We start from the raw sequence: 23723 nt of genomic DNA, 5'->3' as shown, positions 1-23723 counted from the left end.
GTTACACATAGCTTGTATATAGACACGATTGGTCCACGAAGTAACCGTCGTCTCTATGTAGCTGAAGCCGCTCAGGGAGAAAACACCCGTAGTGCAGAAATTACTCCCCATCACACACGCCTGATGCCCATGGAGAATGAATCCGAGTGTCCATATATAATATTAATTCTTACTTGAACACAAATTATCACCGGTTTGTGCTGATCCAGCCCGGTCTTACCCGTTTTCAGGGTACAATAATGGCTTCGCATTTTAGGGGTCACATCCTTGTGTCACAAAATAAGAAGAATTTCCTAATTTGCAGATACATATGGTGACATTAGTTGGGTTTTTACACACCCCAACATTACAAAGGCATGAAATAAGCCTAGTATGTACTATTAAGATGGTGGCAAATGAGTTTTCTGGTCTACTGTAACAAGTAAAAGTCCGGTTACAGTTAGTGATTTTTTTTTTACATGGATAATTAAAACTGACCGTTGTTGCTCCTTAGCAATAGACTACAAACTTAAGGTACCTTCACACAATGATTTCGTTAACGATATCGTTGCAACGTCACGCTTTTTGTGACGTAGCAACGATCCCGCTAACGATCTCGTTATAGTGTGACAGCGACCAACGATCAGGCCCCTGCTGGGAGATCGTTGGTCGATGGGAATGATCAGGACCTTTATTTGGTCGCTGATTACCCGCTGTCATCGCTGGATCAGCGTGTGTGACGCCGATCCAGCGATGTGTTCACTTGTAACCAGGGTAAATATCGGGTTACTAAGCGCAGGGCCGCGCTTAGTAACCCGATGTTTACCCTGGTTACCCGGGTGCTGCAGGGGGACTTCGGCATCGTTGAAGACAGTTTCAACGATGCCGAAGTCTTTCCCCTGATCGTTGGTCGCTGGAGAGAGCTGTCTGTGTGACAGCTCCCCAGCGACCACACATCGACTTACCAACGATCACGATCGCTGGTTGTGATCGTTGGTAAGTCGCTTAGTGTAACGGTACCTTTACTCTTAAGACAAAAAAAAATAAAGTATAATAACGTCCAGTAAAAAGTAATGCAAAAAACAATGGAGCAGTAAATAACAAAATGTAGATTTATTCTGGAACTTTGCAAACAATACAACAATCGGTTCAGGAGGTAAAGCTCAACGTTTACATTTAGCAGATGTCTTTCTTATCGGCCATGACTTGGTGTTAATATGGATAACATGCCAAACTCAATTTGTTGGTTGTGGGAAAACGTACAGAGGGAGGTGGGGCTTGGGAACGCGTTTCTTCTTCTCAGAGAGCTCCTTTTCCTTCAGTTTCTTCGCTTCCTTATGTACCTGTAAAGAAAAGCCCACAAATTGTGAGAATTAAAAGGTCAAGATAAGGATTTAGCTTTTCTCCAACATCAACGTTCCTAGTAGTAATAGAAACATTCTTCTACTTCTCCAGCAGTCAATGAATGTGCAGGGACAGATGCTACCTTCTATCCCAAGAACCAGCTTGTAAGACAGACCTATTATTGATATTGCCAATGACGGGTAACTATAAGACATTATTCACATAGTAAAAGGCATGAAAATGTAACCCATTTTATTTTTTATTACTCCACTGCATCAAACATACTGAAATAAAAGCAAGGTGGCAGATAAAATATTAATAATATTCTAGCATTTTTTTGTCTACAGCTACTATGTAGCAGTATGTATCAATGATTACACACAATATAAGAACTCTTCTAGTTTTGGAAACCCGTACTTTGGCTGCAATTTGTTTAAAGAAAAAAAACCTTGCTTTAATCACCCTCCTTGGGTCCAGCGCTAAGTCTCCGCTGCTGCTCCCAATGTCCAATATTGTTTTAGCTCTAATGTCCCACTGACAATGCGGCAGCCAATAACTGAGTGGCCTGTACTAGCGACTCAAGCAGGGCCGCTGAGCACACGGATTGGCTGCAGTGTTGTCGACATGACATACTTAATATGTAGCAGTCTTTGTATATTGCAGCTGCCAATCAGAAATGTAAGGAAATGCAGACCTGCAAGCAGAAGGCTTTCTTTGCGATCCATCTCTTGGTTGCCCTTCTGTAGTATTCTGGAGGGAAGGTGTACTCAATGCCAAGCTGACTGCAGACATGTTCAAATGACTCATAGCGCGTGCGACGCAGAAACTTCAGTAACTTCTTCCTCCGATCTATGGACATTAACATTCGCCTCTTGTTCGCTTTATCCTAGTACAAAGTATAGGGCAGCAGAAGATTAGAATACACTAGGAATCAGATACAAGGAAAAAAGCAGGAGTCACTTTCTCTAAAAGAGTTAAAAAGATATTATAGCATGTTAATTACTCACAAACACCACTAAAGTGGGCATGGGAGCTGTTAGGGCACTTATCAGTTTCATGCTGCCCAAACCACAGGCGGCATGAATCAGAGTCTGACTCTGATCTCTTTTTACTGAGACACGGTGGTGGTCGAGAGAAAACTTTCATTTAAAAGCCGGCCGCTAGGGTGACCAGGTCCAGAGCTGCTATTCTTTGTCCCTCACCACTTTAGTGACAGATCTTTCCCTATACACGTGTGCGGAGAGACCTGTCGCTCAAGGGGAGCAGAGAAGCTGCCGGGTACCAGCCTCTTAGACTAGTCACCAGATCGGCATAGTCCCCAGATGATGTTTAGATCATGTCAGCGTCTCAGAGTAAAAAAAAAAAAAAAAAATTGGCTGACAAGTCAGAGCCACTGTCATACAGTTCGATGAATGATATGTGGCATAAACGCACATGCTCCCTCTAGTGGTGACGTCAAGCATTACGTTTTATAGTTATGGCTTTGCAACGAATTTTGGAGCTTTGGCGGTAAACACAATATTGTTCATGGCGTGTTTGTGTGTGCGACCAGCTGTTTTATAGTGGGAAATATGAAATGCACTACTTACAAGATTTTAATCTTAAGGTGTTTTTTTTTTCTTTTGAAACGGTAAAAATGAGGTTTTCAAAATGCTGCATACTTTGGATATGGTAATTTTTTACTGATGCTGAAAAAGCCCTGCAGAAAACTGTGAAGGAGGCTTCATGGTGATTTTTAAGGGTAGACATTAAGATGACTTGCCTTTGGATGAGTTTGAAGATGCTCCTTAAAATTTTGGATTCTTGCCGTTAAAGCTGCAACTGTAAATATAAACAAACAGTTAAGGATGAAATAAAGAATTTATTTGATGCATTTTTTTTTCCTAGAGAGGTCACGATTTGGATGATATCGTTCACCTGACACTTTTATATGGCTTCCTTGTGAAAGTCTAGACTTCTGCTGAAGTGGAAATGTGTTGAAATCAGTTATTTTACACCATCAAAGGGAAATGACAAACATTACTGTAAGAATATTGCACAAGACACAAAGCACATACACAATCGCCAGTCCAATGGAGCTCCTGCTTCTTAGAAATCTTACGTAGACTTCATTTAGGAAGAGATGTTTGACCCACACTATGCAATGGCTTAAACACTTCTGAACAATAGCAATCAATGACAAAAGGTCTCACAAGCTTCATGGATGAGCTCATTTAGCTGAGGGTAGGGGATCCGACGAAAGCAGTAGGATCTGGTTCTTTACATAAACCATAGCATTTATATTTAAAATAATATTTTATTGTTATTTTTTCTATTTGAAAAGCGGCTGTTTGCGGCATATTTGCAGATACACAACAACTTATGCACTCCAACCATATTTTACATCTGACCACAGAAGTTGGTGCGAATCAATTCCCATTCCATCAGGAGGCTGATGGACGTGAGAGGGAGTCACACCTTACCTGACGGCGTACACAGCTCATTGGATTAGGCCTAGAGCGACATCATCGCATCGTGACGCCAGGCAAGACCGGCTAATCAATAGAAGTGCAGCGGACCAATGTGGTAGCCGATGAAAAGATACACAAGTATCTGCTGACCACCCATATCAGACCGGTCACACTTACCATAGACTTCTGTAGACGTACTGTCATCAGGACTTCTCCTCACTTTTTCCACAAGTTGCTGGATTTTAATTTTCAGTTTATCAGACTACAAATGTAAATCGCAAGAAATGTCAATTCCTCCAAAACTATTATTCTCCCACTACAATGTGACGCATTCTGATTAAAAGTTAAAGTCTATGGGCATTTTATATTTAGTAACCTAATGCATCCGACATAAAAGTATAGCACGAGCTGCAATATACACTTATTAAGTAACTTATTTAACCATAGAAAAAAATGGAGTTCCATACATACAGTATTTTTGAAAAAGTTGTACATTTTTATTAAGAATACCAAAGATTACATAAAAATAATAATAACACACAATTAACAAAAAAGACAAAAAACCCTAGTCTAGAAATCGCTGCAACCCCGGCACAATGAGTGTATCTAAATATACCCAGAGCATGGTACTAATCCACCACATCATAAATGATACAAATTATATAGTACTAAATTGCCTAGCATAAGTATAAGGCAGCATTAAATGCCTGTAAAATAGTACATACCCCAAGGGTTGTCATGGTGACAAAAATCCATATAGGGGAAAAGAAGTATAAGGTGACGGTGTTACAGATGAAGTTCCTTACCCATGCTGGAAGACAGTCAGGTGCCGGTGTGCCAATGTAACCCCAAGCCAATTGGGCATTACCCTTCATCATATAGGACCCATTTTCTTCTTGTGAGTTTGAGTTCATACACTTATTAAGGTATACACTTAAGGTAAAAGACTACTAAACAGATAGGAAATCTATTGGTGCTGCAAACTGTATGCAAATGTTATGTGTTGTACAGCAATTAACAGGTTACTCTCCACTTGTGTATTTAGCAGGACACTGCTGTACAACGTTGTTCTGTGGTGAATGGGGATGGAGGTGGTGGAAACTCCATCTTGAGTGACACTTTTGTTTCAATTGCTGTGTCCCTCTGCTGCGGTGACCCACAAAGGGAATGTCAGTGCTTCTTCTGAAGTCCACTCTATTCTCATATTTGCATACAGAGATAATAAAGCCTCTGAACAAACAGTTCAAGTGAGCAATTAATAAGAGAACTGCTGTAGAAACTGCCCATTGTGGTGACCTGGGGATTGTGATTTTGCAGGACTGATAACAGATCAGGAGCTGATGGATCATTAGGAAGATGAGCAGTTAACTGCTGAATAGAAAATAATGGGCTGGAGAGATCCAACTGGTATCTCACGAGTTAACTCCTCAGCCAGGACTGTAACTATCAGTACATTCTTCAGGAGCTGGTGACCCATCTCCTTGGAAATGTAACATAAAAGCTCTCATTGCAAGAGAATGACAGCAGACAGGAAAAGACGTTTATCTATACCAATTTCATAATATGGGAATACCCCTTAACCTTTTTCATGACATTACGTAAACTTATATCTCATATGTTGTGTCGCTGCCTTATTCAGCAGACACCTGCCGCTAACAGATCTCTCAATCTCTAACAGCGGCATTTACCACGCATCGGTGGGGGCATCATTCAACACACCCATCAACGTGCCAGTGACATGATCACGGGGTACCGATGGAGTGCCATGACAGCCGGGGATCTGCTGAAAAATCAATGTCTGTCATTACAATTCTCCTGTTATATGCAGAGTTCATAGGAGACCGTGATTTTAGCTACACATAGAGGTACTGATGATCACAGCTTCAAGTCCCCTAAAGGGACAAATATAGTAAAGAACAAAAAAAAAAAAAAAAAGTTTAAAAACTACGAAAAGAATATATAAAAGTTCAAATCGCCTCCCATTTTGACCCATTAAAAATAAAAAAATAAAAAAATATTTGGTATCGTTGCGTTAGAAAAGGCAGAGCTAAATATAAAATAAATTAATCCAATCAATAAACGGCATAGAGAGAAAAGAAGAAATCCAAACTCCAGAACTGTTTTTTTTGGCTGCTGCAACATTGCAATAAAGTAAAATGAATCAGCTCAGGGAGCCCTCACACAGCCCTATATGCCGAAGAATCAAAATGTTTGATATCTGCGTACCGACCTGGAGAATCATATCACCATGTCAACTTTACCATAGTAAAATAGTAAATTAAACACAAAAAAAAAAAAAAAAAAAAAACACACACTATTTTGGAGTTGCTTTTTTTTTTTTTTTTTTTTTTTTGCAGTTTTACCGCACTTGAAATTTTTTTCCCGTTTCCAGTACACCACTAATTTTGCCATATAGTGTCATTCAAATGTACAAGCCCTCGGGGATATGGCTATGTGGACAGAAAAATAAAACAGTCATGGCTCTTGCAAAAAGGGAGGAAATAACAAAAACAAAAAACACAAATTAGCCATGTCATGAAGAGGTTGAGCCTTGACAAGTTTGTCTGCCTAGCCTTTGCTGGTTAGATTTTATAGGGGAACACTATGCCAATTTTGTTTCTGGGGTTCCCCTGTAAAATAACCAGTAAAGGCTAGGCAAACAGCTGTGAGCTGATATTAATAGCCTGGGAACCTTTATGGCTATTAGCTCCTTCCCAGAATATTAACCTCAGCCCTCAGCTTTCCCTCTGCTGGTTATGAAATTTATGAGTGAGCCCATGCAATTTTTTTTTTCTTTAAATTAACACACACACACACACACACATTGTCCTACATAGGCTGGTGACAATGTGTGTGTGTGTGTTTACTTACCAGCTTAGTAATGAGGGTGCCGGGCTGACACCTTGTTAGAGGCCTGGACTTCCCTGCCGTGTGGGATGTATCGCAGGCACTGTTTGCTGCGCTGGTCTCCCATTCAGGTCCAGCCGCTGGGTCTACTGCTTAGCGCAAACGTTGGTCCCGGCATCTTGCTCAGGCTCCTGTAATACGTGTGGTTACTGCTGGCTCTCCAGCTAAAGTCTATGGTAACCAGTGGTATACAGAGGCAGCCCCACTCTCTGGAGCCTAAGTCCAGAAATAGAAATCATCTCACTGAGCATGTCCGTGATGTGGCGCCTTATCATTGGTGCTCGGATGCTTTCTGCTCTGGTGATGTGGCAGCTCTGGATTGGCCCACGGGCGACACCCCGTCCAACTGGGCATGAGTGTTTGTGGTGGAGCCTGGCACATAAGCATTAAGCTACTTACGGGTAGCGGCATTTTTCGGAGGCCCATGACAGCACCACGAGAGAGGGGATCCGCCCCCTTTAGGAACAGGAAACCCACAGATACAAAAGGGCGGCACCTCTCCCACGCATCAGTTGGATTACAGAGCCTGAGAGGACTACCGCAGTTAATGACAAGCAAACACAATATTGCAAACAATTAAATACAAATGACTTTAATAAAGTAACAAATGAGATAACACAGGATAAACCCAGGATGTGCAACCCCCATGTGAAAAAAGGGAGGGAACTAAGGGTGCTGTCATGGGCCTCCGAAAAATGCCGCTACCCGTAAGTAGCTTAATGCTTTATTCGGACTCCCATGACAGCACCACGAGAGATTTACAGAGATGTAAGCCATTTTTTAGGGAGGGACCTGTTATGACCCCAATGGCGAGGGTCTCAGAGGAACGTGGAAGTCTGCAGAATACAAAAATCCAGCTCATAGGGCAGTGGTAACTGGGTTGACCATATATCTACTCCTAACGCCAACACTAGAAGTAGCCGGGGATCATTCCTACGTTGATTCTAGATGACACGCGCCAGCCGGAGAATCTAGCTACCCCTAGTAGAGGAAAACAAAGACCTTTCTTGCCTCCAGAGAAGGGGACCCCAAAGCTGGATAGAAGCCCCCCACAAATAATGACGGTGAGGTAAGAGGAAATGACAAACACAGAAATGAACCAGGTTTAGCACAGAGAGGCCCGCTTACTGATAGCAGAATAAAGAAAGGTAACTTATATGGTCAACAAAAACCCTATCAAAATCCACACTGGAAATTCAAGAACCCCCGAACCGTCTAACGGTCCGGGGGGAGAACACCAGCCCCCTAGAGCTTCCAGCAAAGGTCAGGATGTAGATTTGGAACAAGCTGGACAAAAATACAAAACCAAAACAAATAGCAAAAAGCAAAAGGCAGACTTAGCTGATATAACTGGAACCAGGATCAGTAGACAAGAGCACAGCAGACTAGCTCTGATAACTACGTTGCCAGGCATTGAACTGAAGGTCCAGGGAGCTTATATAGCAACACCCCTAACTAACGACCCAGGTGCGGATAAAAGGAATGACAGAAAAACCAGAGTCAAAAAACTAGTAACCACTAGAGGGAGCAAAAAGCAAATTCACAACAGGGACCACAGCCTGCAGCACCCTTAACCCGAAGGTGAGATCTGAGGAGAACCCCAAGTCCAATCTATAGTGTTTGAAAAAGGTGGAAGGGGATGACCATGTGGCCGCCTTACATATCTGGTCGACCGACACTCCAGACCTCTCTGCCCAGGATGACGCCATGGCTCGGGTGGAATGTGCCCTCAGATTCTGCGGAGCTGGACCCCCACCTGTCGTGTAAGCAAGAGAGATAGCCTCCCTAATCCATTTAGCAAGTATGTATTTTGATGCTCTAGCCCCTTTCCTTGGACCTTGGAAGGACAGGAATAGTGCATTATCCTTCTTCCAATCATTAGTGACCGAGATATATTGAAGAAGGCATCTCCTGACATCTAAGGTATGGAGCTCCCTTTCTTTAGGGTTAGAAGGATTAGGGATAAACGAAGGTAAAACTATCTCCTGCGATCTGTGAAACTGGGATACTACTTTTGGTAAGTAGGCTGGGTCCGGTCTAAGGATAACTCTATCCTGGAGAAATTCTATATATGGGGGAAGTCTAGAGAGTGCCTGGATGTCTCCTATCCTGCGAGCTGATGTTATAGCTACTAGGAAAGCTGTTTTGAGAGACAACATCCTGACTGAGGCTTCATTCAACGGCTCAAAAGGGGGCTTTGTCAAAGAAGAAAGGACAAGATTTAAATCCCATGGTACCATTTTGTTTCTATAAAGTGGTCTAATTCTACCGACCGCCTTAATGAATCTCGACACCCTGTAGTTTCCCGCAATATTACATGAGAACAGGGCCCCAAGTGCAGAAACTTGTACTTTTAATGTGCTTGTGGAGAGTTTTAACTCTAACCCTCTTTGCAAAAATTCCAATATTTGACGTATTGGTACACCATCATTAATATTAAATTCTGAGGAAGTTAAGAACTTTCTCCAGGTTCTGGAGTAGATTCTTGTTGTTATTGGCTTTCTACTTCTTAAAAGGGTATCGACTAATTTAGGAGAGAAGCCTTTATTTTCTAACAATGACCGCTCAAACTCCAAGCCGTCAAATGAAGTCCCTTCACTTGTGGATGGAGTATCGGCCCCTGGGAGAGTAAATTTGGGATGTCTGGAAGTACCCAGGGATCGCCCACTGACATCGTCCTGAGCCATGAAAACCAGGTTCTCCTGGGCCAAAAGGGAGCAATCAGAATGAGTCTCGCACGATCTTCTCTGACCTTCCTCACCACTAGAGGTAGTAGGTTCAGTGGCGGGAAGGCGTAGGCCAGAGAAAAATCCCATTTTATGAGGAATGCGTCCACTGTCAGTGGATTTTCCCTGGGATTTAGGGAACAAAAGTTTTTTACTTTTTTGTTTTCTCTTGTGGCAAATAGGTCCACTACCGGTTGACCCCACAAGCGTACAATCTGTTTGAAGATGTCTCCGTTTAGAGACCATTCTCCTTGCTTTAGAACATTGCGGCTGAGAAAGTCCGCTTTTATGTTGTCTTTTCCTGTGATGTGCAAAGCAGTCAAGGATTGTAAATTCTCTTCTGCCATCCGGAGGAGACGATCTGTGATCTGCATCAGAGCCTCGGAGTGTGTCCCTCCTTGATGATTTATATAGAAGACTGCCACCCGGTTGTCTGAGAGGATCCTGACGTGGTGGCCCTGCAGATACATGAGGAGGTTTTTAACTGACAATTCGATTGCTAATAATTCTCTCTGATTGGAAGAGGATGTTGAGTATGGTTCCCATTGGCCTTGCACTACAATGTCATTCATGTGAGCCCCCCAACCTGAGGAGCTGGCATCCGTAGTCACAACCCGGGACACGTCTATCATCCAGGGAACACCTGCTGACAAATTATCCCTATCCAGCCACCAACTTAGGGATTTGAGAGTCGCTGGTTCTAGCGTTATTTTTTCCTCTAATACACCCCTCAAGATCCTATCCGTAACCAAAATCTCTTTCTGGAGGGATCTAGTGTGAAAGTGTGCCCACCTTACCGCTGGAATGCACGATGTGAGGGACCCCAACAGGGACATAGCTTGCCGCAGGGTCATAGAGGGTGTATTTACTGCTTTTAGTACCTGATGCTGAATCTGAGATAGTTTATTTTCCGGAAGATAACACTGTTGTGTAGTTGAATCTAGTAATAAGCCCAGAAACTTCTGAATTTTTTGAGGCTGTAATCGAGATTTTTCAAAATTAATTATCCAGCCCAGGCGTTCCAACTTAATCCTAGTTAGTTCTAGTTGGGACAAACAGTGTTCTACCGAGTTACCTATTATGAGGAAATCGTCAAGGTATGGGACAATAAGGACATTAGATTCTCGCAAGTGAGCCATCACCTCCGCCACTATTTTTGTGAATACTCTAGGGGCTGATGTTATACCGAAAGGAAGAGCTCTGTACTGAAAATGATAAACAACTCCTCCCATTAATACTGCTACCCTCAAGAACTGCTGGAAATCCACATGAATAGGTACGTGGTAATAGGCATCCTTTAAGTCGACTACCACCATAAAGCAGTTTTTGAACAGTATCTTTATTGTTGAGCTGATGGACTCCATCTTAAAGGTATGCTTAACCAAAAAACTATTAAGATGTCTGAGATTTATAATGGTTCTATACGAGTTATCAGGTTTCTGAATAAGAAACAAGGGAGAATAGAATCCTTTCCCTCTATCAGCCTCTGGAACCTGTATAAGAACATTTTTAGAACAGAGAGACCAAACCTCTTCTTCTAGAGCAGATTGTTCTAGGGGATTAGAACGTAAGGGCATTAACATAAATTTATCCCGTGGGGTATGGCAAAACTCAAGAGTAAGACCTCGAGAAATATTATCTTGCACCCAGACACTATTCGTGATCTCTGACCATTCTGAACCAAAAAGTAAAAGTCTGCCCCCCACAGGGGCTCCTAGTCATTTGTCCTCCTTCTTCCTTTCTTTTGAGGAACGACGGAACATATATCCCGTACCTCGTCTACGTCTGTCGTCCCACCTAGACCGATCCCTTGAAGGTGAAAAGGTACGCTTCCCTCCACGACCGAACCTTCTTTTATTAAAGGGACGACGGTAGGACCCCAGCAGGTTGGGGAACTTCTTTTTGTCATCTCCCGCTTTCTCTAGGAGTTCATCTAAGGTGGGCCCGAATAGATACTCCCCTTTACATGGAATGATGCAGAGTTTTGATTTTGATTGTATATCGCCTGGCCAACATTTCAGCCAAAGAGCCCTTCTGGCCGCATTCGAGAGACCTGCTGCCCTAGCAGCCATTTTGACAGAGTCAATAGATGCATCTGATAAGAAAGCAGCTGCTTCTTGGATCAGTGGTAAGGCAGTCAAAATAGAATCCCTTGATGCACCTTCTTTTAACTGAGTCTCTAATTGTTCCAACCAGACCATCATTGATCTGGCTGTACAGGTTGAAGCCACCGCAGGCCTTAAAGAACCGGCCGCCATCTCCCAGGTACTTTTTAGAAAGGTGTCCGCTTTTCTATCAAGGGGGTCCTTAAGGGTCCCCATGTCCTCAAAAGGGAGAGAGGCCCGTTTTGCCACCTTGGCTATTGCCGCATCCAACTTAGGGGCTTTTTCCCAGTTGGTGACTGCAGGATCATCAAACGGATATCTGCGCTTCTGCGCTGGAGGTAAGGAACCCTTTCTCTCAGGTTTTTTCCACTCTTTATTGATAAGACCCTGGATTTTTTCATTGAGCGGGAAGACTCTACGTTTTTTCTGCTCCAACCCACTGAACATAATTTCCTCCTTGGAAAGTTGGGGTCTCGGTTCCGTTATGCCCATCGTTCCTCTGACCGCCTTGACCATCTTATCCACTCGTTCGAGGGGTAGACAGAAGCGGGCGGTGTCCTCATCCGAGGAAGAGGACGACGCAGCCGAACCGGAGAAAACTTCCCCCTTATCCTCTTCTACTGAAGAATCGGAGAGTAACGGAGCTTTGGATTTAGAGCTTCCTCCTTGGGAAAGACCCTTTAAGGATTGTCTGACCTCCATTCTGATCATCTCCTTTAAGCTGGTGGTCATAGTAAGGGATTCCTCCGCCACCTGAGGGGGGTAAGTAAAGCAATCTAATCCCTGTAGATATAATGCTCTCCCCCTCTCCCCTTTCCTGAGACCTCACCGTCTGCTGGATACAGGGGCCACATAACTTTTTAGGGCACGAATCAGGTAGGGGAACCCCGCAGATTCCACATTCCCTGTGTTTCACCTTCCCGGCACATTTCTTCCCCTATAATGGAACATATGAGGGGAATCATGTCACTGAGTGAACTTTCACGAAGATCACTTACCAGCGCTGCCCAAAGAAAAAGTACCGGAATACGAGGGGGATTTCTACTGGCTGATGCTCCAGACCCCTGTCTGGAGGTGCTTGTGGCCAGATTCACTACTCCTTCTGTCGCGATCCTTCCCTTTAGGCTTCTGGGATACCTCTTCCAGAAGCTGCACGTGCTCGTCCTCCATCTTCACCAGATATGAGGCCAGAAGCAAGGGATCACGATCCGGAGTTCTTTTTATAACCCCTCCTCCGGTCAGCAGCTGTGCCTAGCGCTCCCCTGATTACTTCTTCCGGCCTCCCCCTGGTGCAGGTGGTAAACCCCCGGGGCTCAGAACGCCGGCGACGCTATACCGGTGGGCGCCGCCATCTTGGTATTCACTGCGCATGCGCAGGACCCCGGAAACCCGGAAGTGACTGCCGACTCCTCCCCCGGCGTCACCCGGCCTCCCAGCGCTTCACCATCAGCGCACAGAGCGGCGAGGACGCCGGACAGAGCCGCATCACTCCCGGATGGCGCCAAGCATCGCCGCATACCTGAGACCCCAGCCACCCCAGAAGGAGGGGACCCAGGGGACATACTCACGCGGCGCTGGTCTAGAGACAGGACACCACCGGTGACTGCTCCCTGCTGGAATGTCGCCGATATGCAGCCCTGCCAGGACCATTGCGACATCTACCAGGGACTCCGCACCGGCCGAGGTAGGAGACCCCCTCGCTACCTGAGTCGGCCGGCCGGCCTGGGATCCTTTTGTAAAATCTGTAGGATCCCGTCCCGTTAGGAACAGGAAACCAACTGATGCGTGGGAGAGGTGCCGCCCTTTTGTATCTGTGGGTTTCCTGTTCCTAAAGGGGGCGGATCCCCTCTCTCGTGGTGCTGTCATGGGAGTCCGAATAAAAAGGGCTTTCAGCGAAGCACGTGGGTGTGCTAGCGTCACTTGTGTTTGGTGTATGTGTGGGTGGATTCGCCATCGCTCTGTCTGTGCGTTTTGTGTGTTTAGCACCGTATCAGCTACCAACGGGACATCAGTGATCTGTGTGAGCATGTGTTCAGGGCTGGTCCTGTGCCTTTAGAATTTCGGCACCTCCGGAGAGGAGATTAGCTGTGTGAGTTCAGGGCTGGCATCAAGCCATTACAAGTCTGGCTCCTCTGGAGAGGAGGCTTGCTGCGTGTTCTTGCTGACCGTGAGTTTTTGCTATCTGTTCCCGTCCCGTGTGTATGCTATACTTCCCTATGGGGTAACAGGGTATTGCACCACAGAGCAAGTTCAAGCCATGTGTTCTTTTGCAGTGGTTTAAGCGGAATATTGTACACTTCCTATTTTCCCTGTGCCCCTCGCTGTTTAGCTGAGCTGGTACTTACCTTCCCTGTACCCCTCGTGGTTAGCTGAGCTGGTACTCCTCTCCCCATGTATCTGAGTGTTATCTGGGTTTGGCTTTCTGTGTTCCATTCACACTGTGTTGAGTTAACTCATTGTGTTTTAGTAGGAACGTTGGCTAGTTTTTTCTATCCGTCATTCACATTAGCAGCAGTTATTCATCTCTGCACAGTGGACCCCGGTTGTGATTGCACTTTATAGTTTAATTTAATTTAGTGCAATCCACCAACCCCAACACACCTTTTCATTACTTAGCCTAGGGCTTGGTGTCAATGACAGCTGCTGACAACAAGCCCTAATCCCATTACTCTGATGCTACTGCATCAGAATGAAAAAGGTGGTGCTGAACCAAGGAATCACTAACTTTTTTTTCTTTTTTTAATATATTTATTTAGTTCAAAAAAGCCTTCATTGCTGTACAAAAATGCATGCAAAAAACGCAAACAAAACTGCGGCAAAACAGCATAATGTCATGGGAGCCTTGTGAATGCCCGATGCACCCAGGATACCAGTATTTGAAGGCTAGTCTAGGAAGCTGGCAGGAACCTGGATAGTCTAGGAAGCTGGCAGGACAACGGTCTGACTCTCATGCAGTACCAACATGGACTCTGAATCAGGGTCTTGCAAAACTTTTTGCTAATATTTAGTTTTTACTTAGCCATGACTTCAAAACTTGGGAACACAATTCTGAAAAAGTAAATAAGCCACTGACATCATGTGAGAATGTGTTCTGAAAATTGCACAAACTATCTTACACATTTGGTATAATTTTATATATTTTCACCATCTTATATATTGATTGGATTTTGCAGTTGCGCATAAGGCTCCTACATTGAATTAACATGTCTTTCATTGCATATTAAACTAAAAAAAGGTCATTGAAAAAAAAAATACTGACCCGACTTGCCATATCCAGAGACAATATTCGTTTTACAACATCATTAACCCTGGAAGGAAAGACAGATAGCACTTTAAGAGGCAATGACACCTAAAATATACATTTGTACCTTATGCTCAACTAACCACATTTCAGGAGGAGGATGGAAATATATGAATCTTCCACTAGCACACTCCGTAATCACATGAAAAACATTCAGGACTCCGTGCACTGGAATCACGGGCTTGATATCACAACCCCAGGCAAAAATTGTGGAATCACCGGCCTTGGAGGATGTTCATTCAGTTGTTTAATTTTGTAGAAAAAAAAGCAGATCACAGACATGGCACAAAACTAAAGTAATTTCAAATGGCAACTTTCTGGCTTTAAGAATCACTAAAAGAAATCAAGAACAAAAAATGTGGTAGTCAGTAATGGTTACTTTAACCAAGCACAGGGGCGAAAATTATGGAATCACGAAAAACAAACAAACAAAAAACACTCCAACACATCACTAGTAGTGTTGAGCATTCCCATACTGAAATATCGGGTATCGACCAATATTCGCAGTATCGGAGTTCTGATACTGAGTTCCGATAATTTTAGAATATCGAATACCAGAATTGGAAGTTCCCATAATGCAATGAGCCAGTTTGATTTTATTCAGCCAATGAGGATCCTACAAAGTGTGGACACATCCTGTTAGGCATGTTAACTAATGGCATGGCTGTGATTGGCTGCTGAAATGATGTCATGATGCACTATAGTGGAGTGTGGGCGGAGACTGCGTGTCTGTGTGTGGGGGCTGCCGGGGGTCTGTGCGGACTGCCGGGGGTCTTTGTGTGTGTGCAGGTATCGTCAGATGGGACTACAAGTCCCATCGGGCTATGCCTGCTACAATGACAGTGATTGACACATTAGCCAATGATGGGACAGTAGTAGTCCCATCATCCGGCTAATGTGTTGAATGTAAAAAAAAAAAAATCCACACATACTACATACAACATACTACATACAACATTCTACATGCATACTATATACAACATACTACATACATACATAACATACATATAGACATACAGTACATATAACAGAGTACATACTCACCATCACTTGTCACTTTGATCCCCGAAGCCAGTGTCATCTGTAAAAAATATTAAAATAACAAAAACAATATACTCCCTGACTTGCAGAAATCCACGAGTGTCCCACGACGATCTCCCATCAGCTGATGCGACCGCTCTCTAGGGGCTCCAGGAATACAATGAAGGGAGGGAGGTATCCTTCCGCACTGTATTCCTCCGCCACTGTAAAAAATAGTCCCTAGTCTCACTTTTGGCACTGCTGTGTGAGAAAGTTCCCACGCAGCAATTGCCATAAAGTGAGACCAGTGAACTACAGTAACCTCTCAGTGATGCACTGCAGGAGCCATTGTCTCCTGTCGGTGTGTTACTGGAGGTCCTATAGAGCAGTGACATCACCCGATGTCACTGTTCTATAGGGGAGATCGTCGTGGGACACTCGTTATTAATTGGACTGCGTCGGACAGGGAGTATACGGTTTATTATTTTACATTTTTTGTAGGCGCTGAAGTATGGTAAGTATGGTTAAATTAAGAATAATAAGATAGCCAGAAAAAAGTGTGTCTTTATTTTGTTTAAAACTCTTTCACTACTCTAGGATTAATAACGGATAGGCGTCTTATTGACCCCTCTCCATTCTTAACCCGGCTTAACGTCACCTTACAATAGCAAGGTGACATTAACCCCTTATTACCCCACATCCCACCACTACTCGGGAGTGGGAAGAGAGGGGCTAAGTGCCGGAATTGGCGCATCTTACAGATGCGCCATTTCTGGGGCGGCTGCGGGCTGGTATTTGTAGCCGAGGGGGCCAATATCCGTGGCCCCTCTCTAGGCTATGAATATCAGCCCACAGCTGTCTACGTAGCCTTTCTGGCTATAAAATATAGGGGGACCCCACGTCATTTTTTTTGGGGGGTCCCCCTATTTTAATGGCCAGTAAAGGCTATGCAGACAGCTGCGGGCTGATATTCATAGCCTGGGAGGGGCCATGGGTATTAACCCCTTCCCAGGCTACAAATATTGGCCCCCGGCCGTCGTCTTTCCCCCTCTGGCGCAGAAAATTGCGTGGGAGCCCACGGCATTTTTTTTCCCGCTTTTTTCTTTATGTTCATTAATCAACATCGACCTAGCCATGGATATATCTATCTATAGATATATAGATGTTTCTATCCATATATCTATCTGGCTAATTTCACACATCAGGTTTTTGCCGTCAGGCACAATCCGGGGAGTTTTCAACCAAAAAAAAAAAATAATAAAATCAGTTTTTTTCTGCTGGATCCGTTTTTTTCTCATAGAGTTGTATTAGCGCCGGATTGCGCCTGATGGCAAAACGTTTCATCCGTTTTTTGCAGGATCTGTCAAAAAAGCTGTTTCCGCTGGACAGAAAACACATACAGAGGAATGGTTTTTCCGTCCGGCGAAAAAACGCACAGCGACGGATCCGGCGAAAAACGTATGAAACTGAGATGTGAAATGATGAATCCGGCCTCCGAATCCGTTTTTCATGCATGTTTCCATTCAAATCATGCACATTTTCCGTTTATTGATTTCCAAAAACTGCACCAAAACTGCTTCAAAAACTGCATCGTAACTGCTTCAAAAACTGCATCGTAACTGCTTCAAAAACTGCATCGTAACTGCATCGTAACTGCATCGTAACTGCACAAAAACTGCACAAAAACTGCACAAAAACTGCACAAAAACTGCACAAAAACTGCACAAAAACTGCACAAAAACTGCACAAAAACTGCACAAAAACTGCACAAAAACTGCACAAAAACTGCACAAAAACTGCACAAAAACTGCACAAAAACTGCACAAAAACTGCACAAAAACTGCACAAAAACTGCACAAAAACTGCACAAAAACTGCACAAAAACTGCACAAAAACTGCACAAAAACTGCACAAAAACTGCACAAAAACTGCACAAAAACTGCACAAAAACTGCACAAAAACTGCACAAAAACTGCACAAAAACTGCACAAAAACTGCACAAAAACTGCACAAAAACTGCACAAAAACTGCACAAAAACTGCACAAAAACTGCACAAAAACTGCACAAAAACTGCACAAAAACTATGCAGTTTCTGATGCAGTTTCTGATGCAGTTTCTGATGCAGTTTCTGATGCAGTTTCTGATGCAGTTTCTGATGCAGTTTCTGATGCAGTTTCTGATGCAGTTTCTGATGCAGTTTCTGATGCAGTTTCTGATGCAGTTTCTGATGCAGTTTCTGATGCAGTTTCTGATGCAGTTTCTGATGCAGTTTCTGATGCAGTTCAAGTTGCCAATTGAGGCCATGTTCACACGATCCTTTTTTTGATCCTTTTTTTTTCAGGTCCTGATTTGGAAAACCCGCTGTGCAGGGTATAGTACAATGTTACCCTATGGAAAACAAAAACCGCTGTGCCCACTATCCTTTTTTTCTCAGGCAAATCCGCGCGGATTTGCCTGCAGAAAAAAAGAAGTACCATGTCACTTCTTTCTGCGGATTCAGCTCCTGTTTTCAACAGGCACCAATAGGAAAGTGCTGTTGAAAACCTGCAGAGGAATCTGCAGAAGAAACTGCAGGAAAATCAGCAGTGCAGTTTTGCACTGCGCGTTTTCCAAATCAGGACCTGAAAAAAAAAGGATCAAAAAAAGGATCAAAAAAAAGGATCGTGTGAACATGGCCTTAAATTACTTTAGTTTTGTGCCATGTCTGTGATCTGCTTTTTTTCTACAAAATTAAACATCTAAGGCTACGTTCACACGATCCGTTTTTCACTGCGGATTTTTCCGGTCCTTTTTCGGGGAAATCCGCAGTGGAAAACGGCGGTGCTTCTCTCGGCGGATTTGTGTCCTTTTTCTTCTGCGGATTCCACTGCGGGTTTCCAACTGCAGTTTCCTATTGGTGCTGTTGGAAACCCGCAGCGGAATCCGCTGAAAGAATTGACATGGTACTTCTTTTTTCCGTTGGCAAATCCGCGCGGATTTTCCAGCGAAAAAAAGGATCGTCGGCACAGCGGGTTTTGTTTTCCATAGGGTAACATTGTACTGTACCCTGCATGGAAAACGGCTGCGGATCCGTAGCTGCAATTCCGCTACGGATCCGCAGCAAAAAACGGATCGTGTGAACGTAGCCTTATTGAACATCTTCCAAGGCCGGTGATTCCATAATTTTTGTCAGGGGTTGTAATGAAGGCAACAGCAATTCGTCTTTAGACTATGTGCACACGATGCGGATTTTGCTGCGGATCTGCAGCAGTTTCCCATGAGTTTACAGTACAATGTAAACCTATGGGAAACCGAAAACGCTGTGCCCAGGCTGTGGAAAAAAAATGAGCGGAAACGCAGCAGTTTACATTCTGCAGCATGTCAATTATTTGTGCGGAGTATAAACTACTGGCACACTCCAAAACTGGGATGCAAAAGGGGTTTGTTTATTATACATACAGAACGTTTAGGTCTACAATTGACCTTCATCAGCGTGCTAGGAAATAGCAGGAGTGGTATGGATATAAAACCCCAGTGAGTCTTAATTGGTATGCATCAAAATTGTTGTGGGTAGGAAGAAAGTATCTACATAAGTGTATGTGTAGGCCAAATAAAATGGCAAACGGTCCGGTAAACAGGCAGGAGAAGGCACAGGGACTATGCGGTGTCCACCGCAAGTAGCAAGGGCCTACATATACACTTATGTATGTAGATACTTTCTTCCTACCCACAACAATTTTGATGCATACCAATTAAGACTCACTGGGGTTTATATCCATACCACTCCTGCTATTTCCTAGCACGCTGATGAAGGTCAATTGTAGACCGAAACGTTCTGTATGTATAATAAACAAACCCCTTTTGCATCACAGTTTTGGAGTGTGCCAGTAGTTTATACTTCACATTAAGGTTTGGGAACCTATTCCTGTGCACCTCCCTCTGGCAAGGCTGTGCTGAACATTTTCTTTACCATAATTCTTTGTGTGGAATCCGCAGCGGTTTTACACCTGCTCCATAACAGAAAACCACAGGTGTAAAACCGCAGTGGAATCTGCACAAAAACCGCGGTAAATCCGCAGGAAAAACGCAGTGTTTTTGCCCTACAGATTTATCAAATCCGCTGCGGAAAAATCCGCAGAGGACCATTCTACGTGTGCACATAGCCTTACACATTCTGCAGCCTAGTGCCGCAGTTTTCTGGTGAATGGTTTCCAGAATCACAGAGTATACCGTACTTTTCGGACTATTAGATGCACTTTTTCCCCAAAAAAAATTCTGGGGGAAAATGGGGGTGCGTCTTATAGTCGTAATATACTTTCAAATACCGTGGTGGTGGCCCCGGTCCGACGCTGCAGCATCCCTTCCCAGGCTGGTGCGGCTCTCTGTTGCGGCGGTGGCCTGTTGGCCGGCGGCAGTCTGTGGGGCTCCGTCGGCATTTCGTGAATGCCTGAAGGCCCACGCAGATCCATTCCTGCGATGCGGTGGCCTCTGAGAAAATAGCCACCGGTGGCGGCGTATGCTCAGATTCAGATCTCGGGACGAGATCTCGTTGCCGAGTTATGAATCTGAGCATGCGCCGCCTCCGGCGGCCATTTTCCCGAAGGCCACCGCATCGCAGGAATGGATCTGCGTGGGCCTTCAGGCATTCACGAAATGCCAGCGGAGCCCGCTGCCCCACAGACCACCGCCGCCCCCGTCACAGAACACCGCCACCGCACCTGTCGCAAAATGCCAGCGGAGCCCCACCAGAGCAGCACCACCGCGCCAGCCTGGGATGGGATTTCCCGGAGGCCACCGCACCAGCCTGGACCACCGAACAACCCCTGTGACCACTCCTCCACCTCCACTCCTCCACCTATGCCGAAACCCCTCCCCAGTAAGCTGAATTTGGACTGTAAGAAGGACCCCCATTTTTTTTCCCCTTATTTTCCTTCTGAAAATTTGGGGTGTGTCTTATGGTCGGGTGCGTCTTATAGTCTGAAAAATACGGTAACATTTATAAAAGTGCCAAATACTGCAACCAACAATTAAAGCCAATATACGCAACCCTATTTATTAGGTTGGTGCAAACGGAAAAGCTTTACCTTTGATTTTTAAGATTCATCTCTGTTTTAGCTAGTAAAGATGGCATCAAAAACTGCGCGGTATGAACAAAAGCTATGAGATACTTTTATTTACCCTTCTGTGCTTTTTATTCCAAGATACTCCTTCTTTAACATTGTTGGCGGTAAGTCATCCAGTTGGCTCGGCCCTCCTGAGACAAAAGACAACATTTGTAGAACCCATAAAAACATAAATGTTACAGGTTTAATTGCTGCATAAAAACATATACTCTACATAGCCCTCTGTTATGAGACCAAATAGCAATGCCCATACTGGGACAATGTAAAAAAAATAAAAAACAAACATTAAAAAGTGTAAAAATATTCTTAAAAAAAAAAAATCCCCAAATAAAGTAGAAAAAAACCCACATTGTTCCAATTAATACATTTATGTAAATAAAGAAACAATAAGTATCGTATTTTTTGCTTTGTAAGACGCACTTTTTTCCCCCAAAGTAGGGGGAAAAACGGGGGGTGCATCTTACAAAGAATACATATCTTACCGATACCGTGGGTGTAGGCCGCAGGCTGGGATGAGGGGGGTGTTCGGCGGTTGCTGGTCTCTCCAGTGCCCAGCGGTGCTGCGTGGGTGTCTGCCACTGCAGACATTTTGCGACAGACCAGAACCCTGGTAATGCCATGGTTCCCTGTGCGTTTGCGGTGGACTCTGGGAATATGGCTGCCGCCGGGGGCAGCACATATGCAGATGGTGATCTCGGGACCAAGATATATGGACACCCATGCAGCATCAGCCAGCAACCGCCGGGCATCCAGCAGCAGCAACGGACATGCACCCTGATCCTAGCCTGCGGCATCACCTCACTCCTGCCTCCTCCAGCAGTGACCCTGGGACCCCGCTTCACCGCAGCCACCACCCCCGGTAAGCAATAAGACGCATAGATTATAAGAAGCACCACCATTTTATTTAAAAATATTTTTTCATTTTTCTCCTCTAAATTTGGGGTGCGTCTTATAATCTGGAGCTTCTTATAAACCGAAAAATATGGTACACATTTGGTATCACCGCGTCCGTAATGACCAACTCTATAAAACTGTCTCACTAGTTAACCCCTTCAGGGAACACTGTAAAAAATAAATAAAGCCTTGTTTTTTATCATACAGCTGAACAAAAAGTGCAATAAAACGCAATCAAAAACACAAATAAAAATAGTGTCGCTGAAAACATCAACTTGTCCTGCAAAAAACAAGCCACCATGCAGCTCCATCAGCAGAAAAATATAAGTTATAGCCCTCAGAATAAAGGGATGCAAAAATAATTATTTTTTCTATAAAATAGTTTTTATTGTCTAAACCCCCAAAACATAAAAAAAAGATGCAAATTGGGTATCACTGTAATTGGACTGACCCGAAGAATAAAGCAGTCTTAACAATTTTACCACATGCAGAATGGTATAAAAATAAAACATAAATTCCTGAATTGCTGGTTTTTGTTCCTTCTGTCTCCCAAAAATCGGAATACAAATGTGCCAGAAAATGGTACCAATAAAAACGTCAGCTTGTCCCATTAAAGAAGCAATAACATGACTGTCGGCCAAAATATGGGAAAATTATAGCTCTCGAAATATGGTGATGCAGTTTTTGTGATAAAAAGTGTCTTTTAGTGTGTTACAGAAGCCAAACAGAAAAACCCAATGTAAATCTGGTATCACTGTAATCGCACCGACCCAAAGAATAAAGTCACCTAATCGCTTATATAAGACTTCTCGTGTATTGCGCCAGTTATTTGGAATACATTACCCAGGACTATCTCTTAGCATCTGTGCACACACCTTAAATGCTCTTAATAGCCCTCTGTGTCTGGACACACACTGGTTGGTGACCGGTTCACGCAGCATTACATGGACACCCGATTTATTATATTTACCATCCACCCCTCAGAGATGGGAAGCTTGCGAGCAGGGCCCTCACTCCGTTTTGATCCGTGTTTATTGTTACGCTGTAATGTCTATTGTCTGTACAAGTCCCCTCTATAATTTGTAAAGCGCTGCGGAATATGTTGGCGCTACAGACATAAAATATTATATTACAATATCTATACCCCAATAGTGCCCCTTAGAATGTCCCAGTCCCCCAATAGCCCCATATACAGGGAGCTACTACTATACCTTCGGTCCTCACCGTGGCATGAGCCCTGGGTACATGGAGAAGACTAGCCCCTGAAAGAAGAGAGACACCGTGATACTCCATCCATTAGTATCTGCCTGACGAGCAGGCACATGCAGGCGATCTGAGGACTGCCGAGCACCCACATACTTGCTGCCAGCGACCCCGTCCCTCCGTGGCATGTCTCACACCGTGCAGCTAGCCTTCCGGCTGACACCAGGCAGGACCCCGACCTGATGCCCCGGATCACGGCTGTCCGAAAGGCAAACATCTCGGCTCGGCGGTCACTGACAGCGCTCACAAGGGCGCAGCCATATTGGCAGGCTGAAGCAATGGAGCGCGGAGAGTGGAGCGGCGGTGACGTCACGCGCAGTCCTCCTCACTTGTGATTAGTATTGTCATGCACATAGAAGTACTGCAGGTCACGTGACTGGTGCTGGCCGCGTTCATCGGCCCATTGCGCATGTTCTGTCTGCACACCATACCACAGCAGGACGTCTCCTTGTTCTTTAGGTTGAATTCACACTGCGTATTTCAGACAGGACACCAATGCCGCACAGATGGCGTCTGCCACAGTGTGTGCACGGACCCAGTCACTGGTGTGTGGCTTTGGGATCAGCCCAAATGCGGGCATGGAAGTGTAAACTGGTCCTAGGTTGCTTTCACATTGCGCTTTTCAGCATGT

At 44.4% G+C, this 23723-nt stretch overlaps 1 protein-coding gene across 1 annotated transcript; it reads right to left on the bottom strand.

The window, feature by feature from the left end:
* Positions 1-1077: 1077 nt before the first annotated feature.
* MRPS15 (mitochondrial ribosomal protein S15) lies at positions 1078-23420 on the bottom strand. Its single transcript, XM_077295858.1, has 8 exons — positions 23189-23420; positions 23041-23091; positions 20991-21066; positions 14771-14819; positions 3951-4035; positions 3086-3144; positions 2018-2209; positions 1078-1322 (listed from the first exon to the last, which is right to left on the bottom strand). The coding sequence occupies exons 1-8, from the start codon at positions 23307-23309 to the stop codon at positions 1215-1217; spliced, it is 741 nt and encodes a 246-aa protein (XP_077151973.1). The 5' UTR covers positions 23310-23420; the 3' UTR covers positions 1078-1214.
* Between the last annotated feature and the right edge of the window lie 303 nt (positions 23421-23723).

This window comes from Ranitomeya variabilis, chromosome 3, assembly GCF_051348905.1.
Source record: "Ranitomeya variabilis isolate aRanVar5 chromosome 3, aRanVar5.hap1, whole genome shotgun sequence".
Lineage (NCBI taxonomy): Eukaryota > Metazoa > Chordata > Amphibia > Anura > Dendrobatidae > Ranitomeya > Ranitomeya variabilis.
Note: the sequence above shows the minus strand (reverse complement) of the source record. Positions and strands in the feature narration are given on the sequence as shown.